At 53.2% G+C, this 15,636-nt stretch overlaps 1 protein-coding gene across 1 annotated transcript in view; it reads left to right on the top strand.

Annotated features, from left to right (window-relative positions):
• Window positions 1–3,610: 3,610 nt before the first annotated feature.
• OTOG (otogelin) overlaps window positions 3,611–15,636 on the top strand; it is a 58,270-nt gene continuing 46,244 nt past the window's right edge. The window contains exons 1-14 of the mRNA XM_080908163.1: window positions 3,611–3,708; window positions 3,816–3,908; window positions 4,058–4,212; window positions 6,041–6,159; window positions 6,960–7,165; window positions 7,858–7,988; window positions 8,181–8,287; window positions 8,866–8,975; window positions 9,528–9,656; window positions 10,483–10,591; window positions 10,802–10,848; window positions 11,284–11,429; window positions 13,244–13,376; window positions 13,908–14,085. Of these exons, the coding sequence (XP_080764289.1) occupies window positions 3,681–3,708; window positions 3,816–3,908; window positions 4,058–4,212; window positions 6,041–6,159; window positions 6,960–7,165; window positions 7,858–7,988; window positions 8,181–8,287; window positions 8,866–8,975; window positions 9,528–9,656; window positions 10,483–10,591; window positions 10,802–10,848; window positions 11,284–11,429; window positions 13,244–13,376; window positions 13,908–14,085 (1,691 nt within the window). The 5' untranslated portion in view covers window positions 3,611–3,680. The remainder of the gene's footprint in view (window positions 3,709–3,815; window positions 3,909–4,057; window positions 4,213–6,040; window positions 6,160–6,959; window positions 7,166–7,857; window positions 7,989–8,180; window positions 8,288–8,865; window positions 8,976–9,527; window positions 9,657–10,482; window positions 10,592–10,801; window positions 10,849–11,283; window positions 11,430–13,243; window positions 13,377–13,907; window positions 14,086–15,636) is intronic.

Genomic DNA, 15,636 nt, shown 5'->3' with positions numbered 1-15,636 from the left:
ATGCCCCCCCACATGCTCAGACACAAACACTCGTACACATACATGCTCAGACAGACAGACAGACACACACACACACACACACACACACACACAGAGTCCTAACCATCCCCTGGGGCCCATCCTCCTGGAATCCTCTGCTTTTGTGAATGAGGTCAAAGTAGGTTTTCTCCACTGGCCAAAGTTTGCTGTTGATGTCTGGGTTGGATGACTCAGATTCGCTCTCTAATCTTGTCTTACATTTGTCTTCTTTCTTCTACAACCGCTGACACTTTATACACCAACCAATGTTCTCTCAGGAGGCTTGACCCTCAGACATGTTCAGCCTTATCATCAGCTCAGGGGAGCCTTGTGCCAGCGAGCTGGGGTGATAATTTATACTGTAAAAAGGTGTCCCTGCTATCTGCCCTTCGAAGCTAGGTGCAGAAGCCCAGGATGGACAGAGGCGGGCAGGCTCCCTCCTCTCCGAGGCCCGTCTTTCCTCCCTTTGCCCTGCTTTCAGGTTTCAGGATCAGAGCCCTACTCGGTGTGAGTTGAAAGGTGAAAGTTGAAAGGGCATCCTGTTCATAGACAGGGAAGCTGACTTCCTGGGATCTATAATGACCAGGTGGACCAACGTGCTAATGACCCAGACCTGCCCCTTTGTCCACCGGATTCTAGAAATTCATACACTTTCATGGAGATAAAGACTCTTATACCTAAATACCTCATTCCCAGTGGGCAGAGACCCCCCTTGTGTCCCTTGCTGATTTTCTGGTTACACAGTCTTGCCCTTTTCCACTGAAAGGGTCCTGTGTTAGGGCTTTTACTGCTGGGATAAGAGATCATGACCAAAAGTACCTAGGGAGGAAAGGGTTTATTTAATCTACAATTCTCGGGTCACAGCCCAGAACCAGGGGAAGTCAAGGCAGGAAAGGAAGACAGGGATTTTGAGGCAGGAACTCATACAGAGGCTATGGAGGGGTGCTGTTCCCCATGACTTTCTCAGTCTGCTTTTATATGCCATCTAAGACCATTTGCCCAGGGGTGGCACTTCCCCCACTGAGCTGGGCACTCCCACATCAATCATCAATCTAAATATTCTCCCCCCCAAGACTTGCCTGCAGGCAAATCTTCTGGGGGCATTTTCTCAGTTGAGAGTGCCTCTCCTAAATGACTCCAGCTTGTGTCAAGTTGATGTAAAACTAACCAGCACAGGTCCAGCGCATCTAGACCAGGTGATACAGGCAGACACCATCCATTATGTCACAGAGTTAAAAAGACCGACGGTGACCTCCCTATATGGTGACTGGCGGGGAACTGAGGCTCTCATACTGTGGATGCTTTGAGGGCTTCTATCCAGAATGTTTGGTCTAAAAAGTGGGGCAGGTCCCAGGCTAGCTTTTCTCTTCCCTTCCCTTCCCTTCCCTTCCCTTCCCTTCCCTTCCCTTCCATTCCCTTCCCTTCCCTTCCCTTCCCTTCCCTTTCCTCCTCTCCTCTCCCCTCCCTCCCCCACTCCTCTCCTCTCCCCACTCTCCTCCCCTCCCCTTCACTCCCCTCTCCTCCTCTCCTCCCCTCCCCCATCTCCTCCCCTCCTCACTCATTTTCCCTCCCCTCCTCACTCCTCTCTCTCTCCCCTCCCCACTCCCCTCCCTTCCTCTCCCCATTCCCCTCCCTCTCCCTTCCCCTCTCGTCTCCTTTCTTCTCTCTTTTTCTTTTGAGACAAGGTCTTACTACGTAGTTGTGACTGGTCTACAACCAGATATGTGGACCAGGATGGCCTTGAACTCAAGGGAGATCCCCTGCCTCTGCAAGGCTCAGATTTTCTCCAGAAGACTAGAGCTGTATCCAGAAGGCCACCAACTAGGCTGAGGTGGGGGAGGATATCCTTGTTATTTGAGACACCAAGTGAGATCTAGTATACTTTCAATCACTGCTACTAGAGCCACAAGCATGTTAGCGGCGCCCATCCCTGGTGGAGGTCAGGACATTTCTTAACACCAGCAGATGTCATTTAGGTTTGTTGCTCTTACACAGTCTTGGCCCGGAGGAAACTCATTGATGGGTTTGATTTTATGGGTTACTAAAGAAGTACCATTTTACCCAGGCTCACATAAATAAAACACCATCATGTTTACATTGTAACTGTTTTGTAACCTTACATGTTATGTTATAAACACTTCTGAGGAGGTGCCTCCACCTGCTTTTTGCTAGATTGTTAAAGGGGTTCATGACATCAGGATGATTTCAAACCCTGGTTGGCCCTGAAGACTCATTGTTTGGACGGGATTTAAAGAATTCTCCAAGCTGGAGACAGTGGTGTAGACCCATTGCTCCCACACTTGGGAGTGGAGGCAGAAGGACCAGGAATCAAGTCTGTGGCTAAATATCAATACAGTAAAACCAAGAATTTTCCAGAAAATGTCTATGGTGCTTTGCAGATTTGGCTGTCTTCTGACCACAGTCTTAGGAGCCACAAATGAGGTGGCATAATATGTACATTTCTATAGGCCACACTTAATTGGAAGCTGTCTGGGGACCATGGAGGAGGATGGCAAGTGTTTCCTCTGCATGTTCTTTCCCATTCCCGATGGGGACACCCGATTCCTGGGGCTGGGTCAGAATTTCTGGGGAGATCCCCGGAACCAGGGGCCAAAGTGGGACAAAAACACATAAAACTGAGCAACGATGGGTCAAAGACTTCTCACGAGGCAAGAAGGAGGTGCTTTGAGTGTCCAGCAAGCAAGAGGTCAGGCACCACGTACCAAGGAGGGGTGGTGAGTGTGGCTGGGCTCCAGGAACGGAGGCTTCTGGACATCATATCGTGAATCCTCTGCTGGGAGCCAGGCTTCATCTGAGGCGTGTTTAGAGGAAGAAGACATGGAGCCTAATATCCCAGTGCACAGAACTAATTGTTTTCTGTTCCTAAAAGGATGCGGAAGCCTTCGATGCATCGGCTATGTCTCCGTGGGAAAGGCGGCTCCACCGGGCCAAGTGTGCACCATCTTGTAAGCTGGGCCCTCTCTGTGGCTATGTGTAGGAGAGTCTAGCCCACAGAGAGCCTAGGAGGGTGCCGTTTGTGCTTGGAGTCTCTTCCTGTCTTCCCCAGCTTGACCCTCACAGCCTCTCCGTGGCCTGTTCACGTCCTTGTGTCCTGGCTCCCGCTCCCATTGTCTGATTCGTGAGATTGCCGCCTCACGAGATGGTTGACTCCTCGACTCACCTCATACTCTTCCTGATCTTGCTTCCTCCTTCCAGTGGGGTGATCTCCAGTGTGTTGATTTCTGTGGTTAACTCTCTCCTCACCTTCCTTAGATCTAAGACAGTCTCTTCCCCTTTCTTCTGTCTGCGACCTAGTCACATGTCCTGTGTCTGTGCTGTCCCCATTAGAGTCCCAAGTCTGTCCTGTCTGTGACCCCTTCCCTCACCTTACCTTGTCTCCTCATTGTTCATTCTTTCTCCTATGTTCTCACACATATTTTAGACTCTTCTTGAGCACCGAATGCTTGAATATCTCAAAGCAGTTTCCCACTCCCTTCCACCCCAAAGGCTTCACATTCTTGGTCTAGCTGTTTTGCTTGCTAGGCAGGAGCTAAACTTAGGGAACAGAAGTCCCAGATCAAGTGTCCTCAGGGCCGCTTCAAGCATGCTGAAGGCTGAAGATCTCTGATCACACCCCAAATTCCCATCAGGAAAGGGACCCTATGAACCCCACGTGGCCCACATCAGGCTGTCTGTCCAAAATAAGGCCTTTACTTCTTGGTGCCTACTGGGGGGAGGCGTGCGTCTCGGCTCTGCTGGACTGTGTGGTGGGGAACGTCTCTGTGTCTCTCTTGCAGATTTGTTCTCCTGCTTCAACGGGGGCGAGTGTGTGCACCCAGCCCTCTGTGACTGCAGACGCTTCAACGCTACTGGACCTCGTTGTCAGTTGGGTAGGTCTGATTTCTTCAGCCCCAGAAAGGACTATGGGTTCAGAAAATCTGTCGGATCAAGACCACAGGGATGGCCCTGGCATATCTGGAATCCACCGGCCTCCAGCACAATGCCCGTACAGATGTAGGCTCGCTTTGCTCTGTCTCAGTGTATAACTCCGGACCTGAGCGGGACAGCATCTGCCGGGCCTGGGGGCAGCACCACGTGGAGACGTTTGACGGGCTGTATTACTACTTTTCTGGAAAGGGCAGCTACGTGCTGGTGGGACACCATGAACCTGACAGTCAGAGCTTTTCCATCCAGGTGAGGTCTTCTCTCTCTTGTCCTGCTAGTCCATGCAGACTCCTCAAAGACCTGGGAGCCTCAGGGGGCTAGAACCTGCTTGTCTTAAAGAGGCTGGAACCTTCCCTTTCCACGTTTCCCAGCTCCTGCTCAAGGACTGTGTTCCAAGAAAGAGCCACAGTCTCTAAGCCTCTGCTCACCCAGTTGCCCTAGCTGCCCTTGGCTGCCCCTGTCTGCCCCTGGCTGCCCCTGTCTGCCCCTGGCTGCCCTTGGCTGCCCCTGGCCATTCGCTTCCACAGCACATACTGTGCTCTTTTTCTGAGTACGATGCTTCATAGGGGGAGGCCTTAGGACAACAACGCAGACTGGACTTTGCCCACAGTGCCTCCATTTTAATAGAGAAACCACAGCAAAGGACATGAGTTATTTCAATTGCATCTGAGAGAATGGAGGTGGCAAAATGTCAAAGACTAAAAAGGCAGTGTCCTGGGAACCTGATGCGGTCTATTGTGAAGGACAGTGATGACAAGAGGTTTTATATAGGAAGTGACATCCATTGAGGTAGAAGAGGACACTCACTGGGGCTAGCCAAGAGACGTGGGGGTTGGGTAACAGAAGGCATTCTGGAAGCAGGGATGCTCATTAAAGAAGAATATGGTGCCTCAGTGGGAATCTTGGGTGGCCTTTTGTACAGCTCCTTTCTCTGAGGGACTTCCTACATCCCTTGGCATTCCAAGCTGCAGGGAAGACACGCTATGGGTAACTATCACACACCAACACCTCCCCGTGCGCACATGTCTAACAAGGGGTGTTTTCTGGCGGGTCTCCTTTACCACACGGGGCCACTCTTGGGCAGGTCATGTCTTTGGGCTTGTTCCCTGAACCTAGATGAGTGTCAGACACCTGAGTGTCATTAAAGACTCTGTCCAGATGTGGTGGGCATTTCTGACAGATGGCAGCGTGGTCAGTTGTGGGGAGGATGGGATTAGGGAGTGTAGTGCTCACTTGGGGTCACCCCTTTCCTGGGTGGCTGTGATCCCTCTGCCTCAGGCACAGAGTGAAGGTCATGATGTCCTAGATGCCATGACCCACGTCACCTCCTACTCGGTGGTTCCTCATTTCTCAGAGCTGTGTGTCATTTTCACAACAGAACATGTTACAGCTGCAAAGTCAGATGAGATGCCATGTGAGTGAGTTAAGAAATCAACGGAGCCAGTCACACCCTGCATCAGCAAAGGAGAGAATAAACACGAGTACACTTTAACACACACAAACATGCACACACACATGCACACACATACACACACATGCACACACATGCACACACAAACATACACACATGTGCATACATGCACATACATGCACATGCATGCACACACAAACATACACACATGCACATACATGAACACATGCACACACATGTACACATACACATGGACACACACATGCACACACATATGCACACACATGCACACACACGCACACACAAACATACACACATGCACATACATGAACACATGCACACACATGTACACATACATATGGACACACATATGCACACACATATGCACACACACATGCACACACATGCACACATACAAACATACACACAAAGGTGCCCGTGACCTTTGTCCCTCCTCTCTGTTCCTTAGACAATCATGACATGCAGGCGGTCCTAGCTCATCCCCTGCGGCAGTGTTGGAGAGGCCACTGAGAAAGGTCATGGAAGGAAAGTGTTCAACACACAGGGCTCACACCACCATCCCACACTGGCGGCCTGAGCTCAGGGCGGCCTTGGCAGTTTTTCAGATCGCCCTCTTAGCACCTTGCTCTGTCCATTACCAATCAGGTGCACAACGACCCTCAGTGTGGCTCCGCCCACTACACCTGCCCGAGGTCTGTCAGCCTCTTCCTCTCGGGTGAGCATGAGATCTGCCTGGCCAAGGACGTCACCTATGGAGGTGTGAGGTAACTATGTCCTGCCTCCCTGGTGTGAGGTAGGGGGTTATCTGTACCCGTCAAGCTGAACAGAAATTGGTAACCAGGAACAGACAACATCTTCCACGTCGGGGCAGAAACACACGCTTGTGTCTAGCCAGTGGTGCTGGCAATGGATGAATGTGTCGTAATCCTCTGCAACTGTCAGACCTAGTGGACTTCCTACTGTTTAGAAAAGAGTTTCTAGAAAGTGGAGTTTCCCATTAGGAACCCTTTCTCTAATGTCACTTACAGTTTCTCTGAGCAGACACAAACTTATCTTTTTCTGAGGATGGGGGCCATTTTGAACCATAGTTGTATATGCTGGACGAACAGGAGTACTGGGTGCTCTGATCTACAGCCGACTGGGCTTCTCTTACTGTCTGCTGGGCGGGACCCTGTGGCTGCAAAACTGAGGCAGGGCAGGTGTAGGAGCGCTCCCCACTGCCCTCAGTCTCCTGTCCCTGCCTCCCCTTCGCTTTTCGTTCTTCCTGCTCTGGACCAGCACAGTAAAACGAAACCCCTCTTACAAGGCAGACACCGGTTCTCTCTCTGCCATCCGGGAGACTGTCTCTCTTAGTCTTTATCCCTGACAATGTTATTGTGATGCTGAAAGGCCCCCCCCCAAAGATAAAAGAATCCCCGTTCGGTTTGGTGCACATAGGAATTCTGGGAACTTGGGGGATGAGAATGTGAAGATCTCATGTCCCTGGGTAAGGGTGGCTGGCCGGGCTCGTGGTGATGAAACACAGGGCCTGTGGATGCTCTGCAGCCCTGGGCTTTGCTCTCAGGGTCCAGCTGCCGCAGGTGGTGGGGGGTGTGCAGCTGCAGCAGCTGGCTGGTTACGTCATCGCCCGGCATCCATCAGCCTTCACGCTGGCCTGGGATGGTACCTCAGCTATCTACATCAAGATGAACCCTGAGTTTCTGGGCTGGACCCATGGGCTGTGTGGGAATAACAATGCCGACCCTCAGGATGACCTGGTGACCAGTTATGGTGAGTCTGACGGAAGGCACCATGATAATGCCAGGGATGGAGACTGGGCCAGGATTGCTCTGACCAGACCTCTGAGGTCAGGGCCATGGTAGAGAAAACCCAACGGGAGGCAAGGGCTCACTTGCGAAACGCTGTCATGTTAGGCATGTTCTCGGTCACGGTCTGAGCCACGGTCTCCTTGGGGGTGAAGTATTCAGAATGAGAGTTTTAACTGGGGTTGTGCGTAGATCCAGCTGCACACTTCTCCAGGTGGGTTTGACCCCAAACGGTTTTCAGACGAATCGGGGAATCAGAGGGTACGAGAAAGCCTGAGAGAAAGGGCCCGGATGGAGCCAGTCTGATTGACAGGTCTGTGAGAGCTACAGGTGGAGCTCAGAGCACATCACGATGGCCCTGGCAGAAAGCTTGAGGATGTCCCTTGGAGTCCCCACCTTGTGCTGAGCATGTTACAGCTATGATTCTCGGCAGCCATCTCCCTAGGGTGTAGTTCTCTTCTTTGTGGGTGGGGAGACTGAGGCTCAGAGACCGTTGGCACTGGTTCAAACCTGCACACTGGTCCCTTCAACTATACCGAGTTACCTCCAACCCAGCATAGATTGGGAGCGCTGGAGGCTGGCTTCTTCCCAATGCTCTCCCAGAGCCCCCAGTCCTGCTGCCCACCCCCCTCATCGTGATCCTCGTTTTCCCTGCAGGGAAGCTGACGGATGACGTAGGGGAATTTCTGCATAGCTGGCAGCAGCAGGTCCCCAACAGCCCTCCAGGACCGGTGACAGCTTCCCTGCCCCGCCCACCATGCCTGCAGCAGAACCCAGCATCCATGCAGGTCCGTGTCCCGGGGAGAAGCCCCCTCCCCATACAAAGCTATTGTTCACACGGCCCAAGATGGCTCGTGCTCATGGCCCATTCATTCCCTTTACTCTCCGCTTTCTTTTACTTATTGGGGGTTCCCTGCGGGATGGTGAATCCGGGAGCCACGCTGTCCTCCCAGCCCAGCTCCTGCCTCTGCCTCACCCAGGCTGTGTATGAGCGCTGCGAAGTACTGTTGAGAACCCCCTTCGATTCCTGCCACGCCCATGTCAGCCCTCTGCCCTTCACAGCCAGCTGTACCAGTGACCTCTGCCAGTGAGTGGGCAGCTACGTGGTGGGCGTTAGGGAGCGTCTTCCAATATCTGGATAAGGGATCAGGATGTGAGCCAGTGAGCCTGAGAAAACTTGGTTATCATAGACTTTGTTTGCCAAAGCTCTGAAATTCTTATTTGCCAAGAAGGGGTTCAGCTGTCCCCTTTAACTGAGGCTCAGAGATGGAGCTCAACTCTCTCCGGGTCACACAGTATGTTGGCAACAGTGCTGGGCCTCGAATCTAGGCTTCCTGCTTTGAGTCTAGGGCTCCGTGCCCGCTGGATGCCTTCCTAGAGGAGGGTGCTCCGAGGCTCTGAGGGTGTTTATGGCAGCCATTCTTAATCTGAAGGTTGCCACCCCCTGGGGTTCACACCACCCTTTCACAGGAGTGGCCTAAGACCATCGGAAACACATGTTTACTTTACCATTTGTAACAGTAGCAAATTGTTTGGGTGTGTGTGGGTGAGGGTCATTACGTCATGAGGAACTATCATCAGGAAGGTTGACAATCACCCGGTCTATGGGGTGGTGATGGTTGGGGACAGGCTGGACTTTCTCACATTCAATATCCCTGCACACAGATCAGGAGGCGACGATGCCACTTGGTGCCGGGCACTGACGGAATATGCCAGGGCATGTGCACAGGCAGGGCGCCCTCTGCAGGGCTGGAGGACCCAGCTCTCACAATGCAGTAGGTTCAGGGTGGAGGTGGGCAGGGAGGGGTTCAGAGGAGTTCTGATGTGGGCTGTGGGCAGCAGCCACAGACCTCAGCTCAATGCCCTGTCCCACTCACTCAGAGCCTCAGCTGTCAGAACAAGTTCTGAGGTTCCATCCTTGTGAAAAATGGGAGAAGGCTGAGCCACCTAGTGAGATGAAATTCTCAGAGCACCCCGAATTTCACCAGTCTCTTGGACACCAAATATTCCAATTGGGACTGGAGGGTCAGGGAAATGGGAGCCCTCCCATTCCCATTCCAGGACCTGGGGTGAGGGTGGCTGCTGGCCAAGAGAATAATAGACCGTAACCTCCCTCCCTCCTTTCTCCCTCCTTATTTTCCTCCCTTCCTTTTCCCCTCCCTCCTTCTTTCCCTCCTTCCCTCCCTCCCTTTCTCCCTCTTTCTTTCCTTCCCTCCCTCCCTTTCTCCCTCTTTCTCTCCTTCCCTCCCTCCCTCCCTCTTTCCCTCCCTCTCTCCTTCCCTCTCTCCCTCCCTTCCATCCTCCTTCCTTACCCCCTCCCTCCCAAGATGTGCACTGCAAAGAGAAGTCTTTTATCCATAACGAGTGTATTGCTTGCTGTCCGGCTTCCTGCCAACCCCGTGCCTCATGTGTGGAGAGCGAGATCGCCTGTGTGGACGGCTGCTACTGCCCCAATGGTTGGTTATAGGGCGGGTTGGGGGGTGGTAGTGGCCTGAAAGTGTCTTCCTGGCTTGGCATGGGTGCGTGGGAATCGGGGGCTCAGAGGATGCTTGTGGAATGAATGAAGGGACAGACAGTGGAACCAATAAGTAGGTGACAGACGTAAGGAAGGTGCACATACTTTTTTTAAGCGTCTGTCTGCGGTTGTGTGGTCCCGTGTCCAATGATGTATTTGTGATGGGTGGAAGGGTGGGATGAGAAACTTTAACGCTGGGGCTGGAGCTCGTATATTGTGGGCAAAGCCCTGGCTTCCACCCCGAGCTGCCTGAGCTGGGTGTGATGGCACTCACCTGTGGGACAGCACTTAGGAGGGGAAGGCGGGAGCTCAGACATGCAAGGTCATCCTTGTTATGTAAGGAGTTCAAGACCGTCCTGGGACACATAGGACCCTGTCTCAAAGTGACAGGCTTTGATATTAAGGAACAGAGCCTGCTTCCAGGGATGTGACACTCCAGCCTAAGCTATGGCGAAGTGAAGGCTGGCTCAGAGAATCAGGAAAGAAGGGTTCTGAGGACTCATGCAGAGTGGGGAGACCAGAGAAGGTCTCGGGGGGGGGGTGATAGGAGGCAGCATGGCAGGGTGTGAGAGGTGGTGTGCACTTTGGGGTGATACGCGGAGTAAAATGTGCCCTGCACGAAGCTGATACCCTGCCTGAGCTAGGAGAGTTTGAGAATGGGCTCAGTAGACACTGTGCATGGGGGACCTTTATCTGAGGGCCCAGGAAGCCGCCACAGTGGCCTGTGAGCAGGGGCAGTGGTGACTGGGTCTTTGCTCTCACCCCAGGGCTGATCTTTGAGGACGGGGATTGTATGTCACCAGCCGAGTGTCCCTGTGAGTCCCATGGGACCCTGCACCCGCCTGGCTCTGTGGTGACAGAGGACTGCAGTACCTGGTCTGTACCCAGACTGCATGCCTGGGGCCAAGCAGGGTTACTCACCTAAGCTCTCTGAGCTCCAGAGGGATGCCATTGGATCCACGGGGGTGGGCGTGGGGAGGGTACTGTCTACCAACCTCTTTGGAAATGGGATGCTGTGGGCTGAGATCGGGACAGTGTCTAGGCATTGAGAGCAGGCAGACCACGTGACTGCGCTCTCTGTTTCAGCACGTGCACCGCAGGGAAGTGGGTATGCAGTTCTTCCGTCTGTCCGGGTACGTCTGACCCTCACTCGGACCCAGCCCTCTTCTCCGGGTCTCAGAGGTTTGGTGCAGGGACGCTCTGGGGCCGTGCCTACTTAGGGGCATTTGATTCGTGGGGCTAAACCCGAGTCCCTCTATTTCCTCTGTTGCTTTGGCTCTGTCCACCTCCTGCCAGAACTTGGGGGGACTTCATTGGGAGAGCCTGGTCTCTCCTCAGAGGGGCATTCTGGTGGGGCCGTCTCAAGTCTGCCCCTGAGCAGGCTCTCAAAAGCAAAAACACCCTAGCCTGACCAAATCCAGAGGACAGAGCCTTCATCCTGCCTTAGTCTTGGATCTGCAAGGCCGAGACAGCCCCCTCGCCCCGGGACGGGGGAACAGTCCCATGAGGGGAAGCTCTGTAGCTTGCTTAGGAAGTGTCTGTGAGCAAGTTGCCTTCTTCTCCCTCAGCCGAATGCTCAGTGACTGGTGACATCCACTTCACAACCTTCGACGGACGGCGGTACACATTCCCTGCGACGTGTCAGTACATCCTAGCCAAGAGCCGGTCCTCGGGCACATTTACCGTGACGTTGCAGAATGCCCCGTGTGGCCTGGTAAGGCTGGGTGGGTCTCCACGTTCAAACAGGACTCCCACAGATCCAGGTCTTCCCATGACTCGGCTGCTGCCTCTTATTGGGACACAGAACCAGTTCCGGTTCCGGAAACAGTTCGAGCCCAGGCTCTCTGCCGGTGGGGAGTCGGCGTGGGGCAGACTCTGCTTAGCTTCCTGTGCTTTGTCTGGCTTCCTTTTTCCATGTCGGGAAGGCCTATTTGTCCGATGAATTCAATCATCGAATTCTGAAGACCTGTTGCAGTCAGAAGCTATGCCGAGGTTTGTCTTCTAGGACTCATAGCTTATGTGGGTCAGATGGGCAAGCAGACCCAGTTGCTATGGGGGTACAGATGGGGCAGGGTAGGAAAACTTTCTTCTACCTGGGCACTGGATAGCTAGGGCAAAGGGAATCAGGAAAGGCTTCCTGAGGGAGGTGATCCCTGAGCCATACCAGCTGTCCGAGAACGTAGCTGAGACATTGGCCACAGCTGATAGGGCACGCGTGCATTTGTCCGTCTCGGAGACTGCATTGTCCCCGGACTGACTGTGCTGAGCCACCCCTACAGGCCCTGATGTGGGCTGTGACCAAGTTCCTCTCTGCAGAGTAGAACCAGCGCTTAATGCCCAGCCAGGGCGCCCACTCCCACCCTGGATGCCTACTGATGTTTTCTGACCCGCAAAATGGCGCTATTTACAACGGGGCTTCAATGCGGCGTTTGAGTGCAGCGAGGGCTGAGCGGCAGAGTCCGCCCTGGGATATCGGGGCCACAGTTCGCTGTTATTAGCAGGACACGGCAGTGTCAAGACTTTGCTGTCAGCATCGTCCTTCACTGTTCCCCGGGACAGGGGCAGCCTCTCCTGCCTCTGCCGCTGCCTCTCTGTTCTCTCGAGCGCTTTGCTGGGAAAGCTTCCCTTGCTTACGGCGGCCACCGTTCCTGTTACGGTCTGTCCACTTTGTACTTGCTCATTTAACGTCTCCGTGCCGCACGGCTTTGCAATCTCGGGCGGGAGAACGTGCTTGCTCAGCACTGTGAAGCCCAGTGTAGGGCAGGCTGCACATGGCACACACTCAGGAAGTCTACGGACGGATAGGATGTGGTTGTCTTCCTGTGGTAGAGGCATGAATGGGCATGCTAGGTGCCACTCATTTCAAAGTGGAGAGCCCGAGGCCCAGGGAGTATTGGCTCATCCACTGTTCCCCACCGTTGCCTGCTGTGGTGGTTGAATGACCTTATTATTCATACATGCTGAGCAAGAGCTGACCCTTTACAAAGCCCTGGCCCTTAAAAAAAAAAAAAAAAAAAAAAAAATATATATATATATATATATATATATATATATATATATATATATATATATTTTACACTGAGGCAGGGTCTTGCCTCAAAGACCAAGGTGACTCAGGCTGGCCTTGAACTTGCTGTTTCTCTGACAGGCCTTGAACTAGCTTATCTTCCTGTGTAAGCTTTCTGGGCAGACTTGGCTTCCCGCTTGCCCTTCAGTGAGGCACAGACGATCACGCACGAGCGGGACTCGGTGTGAAACCTGCAAACGGATGCAGTCAAAGCTCTGGGGTGCAGTCATGTGAGGAGCTATGGTGTCCAAGGCTAGACTGAGCTGTGTGGGAGCCACGTCTGTTCTGTGCCGTTGGACAGCTGATGACCATTGTTATCCCGGCTTGGCAGCCAACCTTGTCCCTTGTTTGGGGCTTTGCTCCTCACGTTGGGCTGGGTCTCTGTCATGGAGGGTTCTATTTTGACCATCAGGACAGACCGCACCATCTAACACTGCCCATTGGCCCTTCTCTTTCTCTAGAACCAGGATGGGGCCTGTGTCCAATCGGTGTCGGTCATTCTGCACCAGGACCCCCGGAGACAGGTGACCCTGACCCAGGCAGGAGATGTTCTTCTGTTTGACCAGTACAAGATCACCCCACCCTACTCAGATGGTATGTCTCGGGATGGAGATAGGCCAAGATCCTTTCCCCAGCTTATCTCCCAAAGGGATCTGCGACATGGACCAGGCTAGGGATACTGAATTCAGGAAACAGGACTCTTAAAATGTGCCTTTGCCCACACTGCAGCCCATCAGTGTGAGGGTTCCTTCTGACAGGCCATTCATGGGACTGTTTCCAGTCTCCAGGCTCAACGTTTGTTCCCCCTGCCGAAAATCAAATCTAATTCACTGCGACTGTGTGGTTGTGCAAAAATGGGTCATTACAGAGGGCTTCCTGCGTTAGAGCAAGAAACGACACTCCCTCCGGGAAAGATGGGTTGTTACTTGGAACCCACAACCTGTGGTTCTACGTTTCTTAGTAGAGGCTGCCTGGTAGGTTAGGCCAGGGTTTGGCAAACCAGTCGGAAGGCAGGGTTTTTCTGCAGGATGATGTGTAGATGTGGGAGAGAGCCAGGAAGGTGGTGGCAGAGCACTAGGTTGTACTAACAAAATTGCTTACATCTGTTTCCCATCCTGTGGCCAGATGCTTTTGAGATCCGGAGGCTGTCCTCTGTGTTCCTGAGGGTGAGGACCAATGTGGGTGTGCGGATCCTCTATGACCGGGAAGGGTTGCGGCTCTACCTACAAGTGGACCAGCGATGGGCGGAAGACACCGTGGGCCTCTGTGGCACCTTCAACGGCAACACACAGGACGACTTCCTGTATGTGTCCCAGCCCTGTGACAGGAAGGAGAGGGACATCTGTGGGCTTCTTAGGGTCAGGCATCCAGACACACACACACACACACACACACACACACCACTAATTAGTTGCTTTTCCACATTTAAACTGAAGTATAATTTGTTAAAATGGTGGTCACAGTCTTCTGCATGTAGAAAGATCACTTGGGGAGTTTGGTTAAACACTAGCTCCTGGGTCCTACTCTTAAGAATCTCTCATATAAGTCTCGTTTTCTATACGTACTCCCATAATTCCAGCCTTTAAGGTAGTTAGGCTGGGCCGTGAGACATTTCTGGGTTTATTTGTTTTAATCAACTGTGAGCACCTTTAGGTAAAGATAAACTCCCTTGTCTTAGTCAGGGTTTCTATTTCTGCACAAAACATCATGACCAAGAAGCAAGTTGGGGAGGAAAGGCTTTATTCCGCTTACACTTCTGTACTGCTGTGAAGAACAAGATGTCTTAAGCTTTGTGTATGCACATGAATAAGTGAAGCTTCCTCCTGTCTTGCCCAGTAGGGCTGGTGCTTGGTCAGAGTGGCGGAGGCAGACCCTGGTTAGTGTGTGGGCTGCTCTCCACCCTCCAGGCTTGTGTGAGTTCTGCCTCGTGTAGTCAGAATGCTCACGACTTAGAGCAGTAATGCAGGCATGGTGGGGGACATGGGAGTCATGGGAGTCATGGTGGGGGTCATGGGAGTCATGGTGGGGGTCATGGTGGGGGTCATGATGGGGGTCATGGTGGGGGACATGGGAGTCATGGTGGGGGTTGTGGTGGGGGTCATGGTAGGAGTCATGGTGGGGGTCATGGTGGGAGTCATGGTGGGGGTCATGGGAGTCATGGTGGGGGTCATGGTGGGGGTCATGGTGGGGGTCATGGTGGGGGACATGGGAGTCATGGTGGGGGTTGTGGTGGGGGTCATGGTGGGTGTCATGGGAGTCATGGTGGGGGTCATGGTGGGGGTCATGGTGGGTGTCATGGGAGTCGTGGTGGGGGTCATGGTGGAGTCATGGTGGGAGTCATGGTGGGGGTCATGGTGGTGTCATGGTGGTGTCATGGTGGGGGTCATGGTGGGGGTCATGGTGGTGTCATGGTGGAGGTCATGGTGGTGTCATGGTGGTGTCATGGTGGGGGTCATGGTGGTGTCATGGTGGTGTCATGGTGGAGGTCATGGTGGTGTCATGGTGGTGTCATGGTGGTGTCATGGTGGGGGTCATGGTGGGGGTCATGGTGGTGTCATGGTGGTGTCATGGTGGTGTCATGGTGGGTGTCATGGGAGTCATGGTGGGAGTCGTGGTGGGGGTCATGGTGGTGTCATGGTGGGAGTCGTGGTGGGGGTCATGGTGGTGTCATGGTGGTGTCATGGTGGGAGTCAGGCAGAACCTTACCCACACAGAATCCTGGCTCTTTTTCTGTAGCACTCACACTGGGCTTTAGTGATTGTAGACACTGGCCGTGTGTGAAAATATGAAGGACACTCAGCCTTCTCTTCCCTCTTCCCCATGTGTGATCCATTTCCTGCCTACATCCCAGGAG

Source organism: Micromys minutus (assembly GCF_963924665.1).
Source record: "Micromys minutus genome assembly, chromosome: 32".
In the NCBI taxonomy this organism is placed as follows: Eukaryota; Metazoa; Chordata; class Mammalia; order Rodentia; family Muridae; genus Micromys; species Micromys minutus.
This window is presented reverse-complemented; position numbering and strand designations above follow the sequence as displayed.